This window comes from Penaeus japonicus, unplaced genomic scaffold (genome assembly GCF_977035675.1).
Source record: "Penaeus japonicus unplaced genomic scaffold, GWHDUDI00000001_assembly GWHDUDI00000016, whole genome shotgun sequence".
Taxonomy (NCBI): domain Eukaryota; kingdom Metazoa; phylum Arthropoda; class Malacostraca; order Decapoda; family Penaeidae; genus Penaeus; species Penaeus japonicus.
Window position 1 is genome coordinate 24,827,162 of NW_028234418.1, and position 5,000 is coordinate 24,832,161.

At 36.0% G+C, this 5,000-nt stretch overlaps 2 protein-coding genes across 4 annotated transcripts in view; both read right to left on the minus strand.

The window, feature by feature from the left end:
• The window catches only part of LOC122262485 (uncharacterized), a 26,476-nt gene extending 25,183 nt beyond the window's left edge, over positions 1-1,293 (minus strand). For 2 of the 3 annotated variants that reach the window (XM_043030482.2, XM_043030483.2), the window contains exon 1: positions 892-1,293. The gene's annotated coding sequence lies outside the window, so the exon portion shown is untranslated. The remainder of the gene's footprint in view (positions 1-891) is intronic. The other variant, XM_043030484.2, reaches the window with a different exon arrangement.
• A 957-nt stretch (positions 1,294-2,250) lies between these two features.
• LOC122262484 (ankyrin repeat and MYND domain-containing protein 2) overlaps positions 2,251-5,000 on the minus strand; it is a 3,555-nt gene continuing 805 nt past the window's right edge. The window contains exons 2-4 of the mRNA XM_043030481.2: positions 4,285-4,590; positions 3,962-4,096; positions 2,251-3,635 (exon numbers count right to left, since the gene is read on the minus strand). Coding sequence (XP_042886415.1) covers positions 2,994-3,635; positions 3,962-4,096; positions 4,285-4,590 — 1,083 coding nt within the window. The 3' untranslated portion in view covers positions 2,251-2,993. The remainder of the gene's footprint in view (positions 3,636-3,961; positions 4,097-4,284; positions 4,591-5,000) is intronic.

Here is a 5,000-nt window from a genome sequence, read left to right on the forward strand (position 1 = left end):
CTCTATAGAGGGATGGCACATAGCAAGTTGCCAACCTCTTGCTCTAAAGTACCGCAGATGAAAGATGTGCAGGCAGAACAAGAGGAGGAAGGTGACTCACATCATGCCAAATGCCTACTATGTGCCCCTGTGCCAGTAGGGATGCCTTTTATTGTGGCACTCACTGTCAAAAGCACAAGTTTCCTTCCTCTTCCCTACCTCTTCATTTTGGATGGTTATAAGTTTCGTGTTCGTTCGTGACAGCACACAAATAAGAAAAAATTTAGTTGCTTTTTGTCCCCCCCTAAAACAGTAATACTTCTATCACATTGAGAATAAAGAAAAAAAATGAGTTGATATGGACCCTGAACTACAATTTTAGTCAACTGCAGAATTGATGGAGCCTGTGATATGACAGATATATATTTCTAAAAACAGTAAAACACAAAAAAAAAAAAAAAAAAAAATGTCTCTAGCACTACAATGAGTGACTAAAAGGGAGTGGGGAAAATCAAATTATGTTGCAGAAGCTGCCTTGAAGAGAAAAAAACACTCATACTGGAGCCTGTGTAAGCAAATCTATCCTCCATCGTCAACAGGTTAAGAGGAATCCATCGATACCATTCTTGTGATATTTAGTAACGCGGCGTTATTCAGAATATTTACTGCAAATAATGACTGGTTGATTTTTACTTCACATATTTTCTTTAATTGCAATTTGTGATTTAAATGTCTTAGATGAAGTCTTATAATTGGTAAATTACTAAGGTCCATGTACTGTCACCATTGCAAGTGGTGATTTGCACAAACAACAATAAACCAACAACCTCAAAACCTAACTGAGTACATTTTATCGAAAGAACTACACATATTGTCAACGGCTAACTTAATACGTTTACGATCACCTCTTACCTCATTCCTCCATGTCAGAGAACTGCCATACATTCCCGGGAGAAGTTCCACATTCTTCTTCAAGGCCAGACAACACCCGAAACTCACACAAAACACAGGTCTCTTACATAAATTCGCCTCCGAAATCAGAGAAATAAAGAATTAACGAACAAAGGGCTGAGAACCTTTGATTGTTGCCCCCGAAGACTGAAAAAATACTCTGTCAATTTCCTTTATTGCTTAATTCTAGCTTTATCACTATTTGACTCTTCCTCATTTACCTCCTACCAATGGCCAAACCCCCATTCTCCTTCCCTCTGGCAAGAATAAGGTCGGGAATCAAGTCCTAAAGGCGAAAAAGAGGGACATTTTTTGAAAGGGGAAAATCCGCGCCTCCTTCCCTCCAGAAGTAAACATTGGCGAGCCGAGCCGATGGTTCTTTTCCTGGGCTTTGGCTCTTATTAGGATTTGGGATGTATCCATCTATTGCATTTCTAATTTCTTTTTTGGGGGGATGGGGTTGATGGTGGTGTAGGAGAGGATGTTCTATGGGTTATCTGACATAATATTTTGGTGAAAGTGATCGCTTATGTTTGTCGCTGATAAGAATGACCGACGTCCGAATAAGGACACGGGAACTCACGGCCAGACAGATTCTTTTCACGATTGTCCTGTGCACTGATACTGATGATGATGATAATAAAAAAATGATGATAGTAATGGTAATGATGATGAAATTGATAACGATGAAGGTAATGAATGATAATTGTAAGAATGACAATGATAGTGAGTGATAATAATTATGGAGATGAATGCAACTAAAAAGATAATGAGAATGATAATATAAATAAGGATATTAATATTAATGCCAGTAATTATAATGATTATCATTATCAGTATTGCAATATTTATAACAATGATAATAGTAATTATAATATTTATCATCATTATTTCGAAAATGATTATAATTATAATTACTATCATAATAATATTAACAACAATTCTTTATAATTACTATCATAATGTTAATATTAACAACAATTCTTATCATTATTATTATCATGATAATGATCATATGATGAAATAATAGACAACACATGTAACTAATCAGAAGGGGTTACACAAAGGTTTCTGGTAATCTTCAGGTATTTGAAATAAGCCTTCAAAGTTTGGGTTAGTATGCCAAAGTTATCCTTTATTAATAGTGAGCAACAAGGAATTAAGGACAGTTTATCCCTTTAAACTGTAGATAAAAAATATTACAAAAGTACTCTTTAATTTCGAAAGTATAGAGTATTTCTTTCTCTAGTTGTGAAATATACAAATAAATAATTATAGTGTATCATTTACAGTTGCACATGGAAATGAAAACTCATGATATATGTAGGTAAATTTTATTGGGTAACTTTATGGCAACATATTGAAATACCTTCATACAGTCATAAAATACATAAATATTATGGTAAGCATGTATGGTATTCTTTATGTAGCAAAGACAATTTTTAAACTTTCATATTTTGCCAAAAGATTCTCTCTGACCTCGAAGTTTTGCCTACTCAAAACCTATAACATGATGCATACAAACACTAGAACATGTAAGCTACATAAATCATAAAATAGGGGTAAAGATGCGTCCAAATGCAATTAACCATTCTCTAAATAATCGCATCAAATTGAACTTTGGGGGAAAATAATTTTTCTTTAAGCAATTTTTTTGATAAACGAAAATAGAATGACGGATACTGCAATATCATACAGCAAACAATTACTTTCATATAGTAGAACCACTTTAATGAATAATCAAAAAATTATGCATTACTACTGAAAAGCCTGTCAAAATACTGCAATGGTCAATTCTTTCCACTATTTTTTTTTTCTTTTAATTCACAAAGTCTTAAGAATATCATACATACAATTCTTCATACTTGGATTTTCTTTCTAATGTTTTTGGAATGCTGCATTTATCAGAAAGTGTTTTCATCACCAACACATAATATTCATTTTGTATCTTTGGCAATGTTCAATGAACTAAGGGTGAGGTAGTATTCCTCTAATCATAACATGAATTTTAATAAAATGGTGTTAAACTGGTTTACGGTTAATACACATCTATTTACTTTAATTTAGGATATTTCTAAATTTTCTGTCTTGTTGGCTAAATCTTTGTTATCAGGCTCTGAAGTTGTTATCTCTTTCTTACTGTCTACTACACTTGACTCTTGACTTATTTTCTTCTTCTCTTCCTCTTCCTTCTTCTTTTCCTCCTCCAACAACTTCTGCTGCCTCTCATAATCCTCCAAGAGCCTGCTGCAGAATTTCTTGTGGTTAGTCCAGTGGAGTTTCTGGCAGACCCGATCACAGTATTGTACCATCTTGCACTTAGAGCACTTCTTTGCGTCCTTCTTCTCTTCCCCACATGTTGAGCAGGCCTTGTCATCCTGGAATGCCCGCTGCCCATTGATGCATCCACTCAGCACCCCTAGGGCCCACGAGTCTCCTAGCTTCCCTGTCATGTTCCTCACCAGCTGGATGAAGAGAGGCATTTCCACATATGGGAAAGACTTGATGGCATCCCTTATGTAATACTCTAGGTGTTCCTCAATACCATCATACTCTCTGCCTCGTAACCACTTCTTGATTATGCTCTCAAATATTGGGCAGTCCTTCTCACCGGCGTTCTTTTCCTTTGAGCTTTCAAATTTTTTTATTTCTTTTTCTAGGGTCTTTAATATATAGCCTAGGTAGTGGAACTTGATGCATATGACCTGCAAGAAAGTAATCAGATTATAGTTATGACATGAATTTGCAAAGTTTACAACTAAAGGTTTCTCTTTGGTAAATACCCATAATACACTGTCCACTCTTCAATCTTGTCATTTAAAGAAAATAAAAGTTTTCTTTGATGATGAACTTTGATATCAAATACATTACATAAAGTTTTCTAGTTAATCTGATGATTTAAAGGATTTCAAATAGAGTTTTGACACCAAATACCACAAACAAACTCTAATACAATTATCTACTACAATGCCTAACATACTGCACATATACAATGAAAATAATAAAAACATAAAATCTCTCTTTTTTTTACCTCATTAACTCCTTCTTGTCGCTTACTCTCTTTCTCACACATCAAGTCCAAAACTTTATACACACTGCTGATATGCTTGCGAATCACTTCCGACTTTTCAAGATGCATGGCAACCCTGACAGGATGAAGATTCACCTGAAAGATTTTATTTTAATTATCATCATTACTATTTCTATTATCATTATCTTGATTAATATTATGATCATATGGAATTTTTAAGATAGGAAAAATCTTGTCAAATAATTTTCATCATTGGAGAATTTAACATACATAAATAGTCACACATGATATACACAAAAGAAAGTAATATCCACCTAACATACCTGCATGATTAAATCGTAAAGGGGATTGGCAACTTCGTTTGGCAACTTCGCTTCCTTTTCAAGCCCTGTCGGTTTTGTGTAATAGATGACAGCCTCCAATGGCACATAATTATTTATGAGTGCCACAACTGCATGATTGCCCACAAAAGCTGCCATTTGTGCTGCTGTTCTACCAAGTGTATTGGTATAGTAGGTCTTGGCTCCGGCTGTTAATAAGTGCTGTACAGTTGCTGTGCTTCCAGAGAGAGCAGCAAAATGTAGGGGCGAGTATCGGTGATCATGGCTGTCACTGTTAATGTCCGCATTCTAAAAAAATAAAGATGGAATAAATTGTTACTTCGGAGTTTAAGTTATCCATTTTCATGTTGAGGCTTAATGATTCAAATGATAAATTCCTTGTAAGTATTAACCCCACTATGTGTAGAGAAGGAGAGGGAGTGGGAGAAAGGAGGAGAGATAGAGGGAGGTGAGAGGAGAGAGGAGAGAGGAGAGGGGGGGAGAGAGAGGGGGGGAAGAGAGAGAGAGAGAGAGAAGGGGGGGAGAGAGGGAGAGAGAGGGAGAGGGAGAGAGGGAGAGAGAGAGAGAGAGAGAGAGAGAGAGAGAGAGAGAGAGAGAGAGATAGAGATAGAGAGAGAGAGAGATAGAGAGAGAGGGAAGAGGAGAGAGGAGAGAGGAGAGAGGGAAGAGGAGAGAGGGGAGAGGAGAGAGGGAAGAGG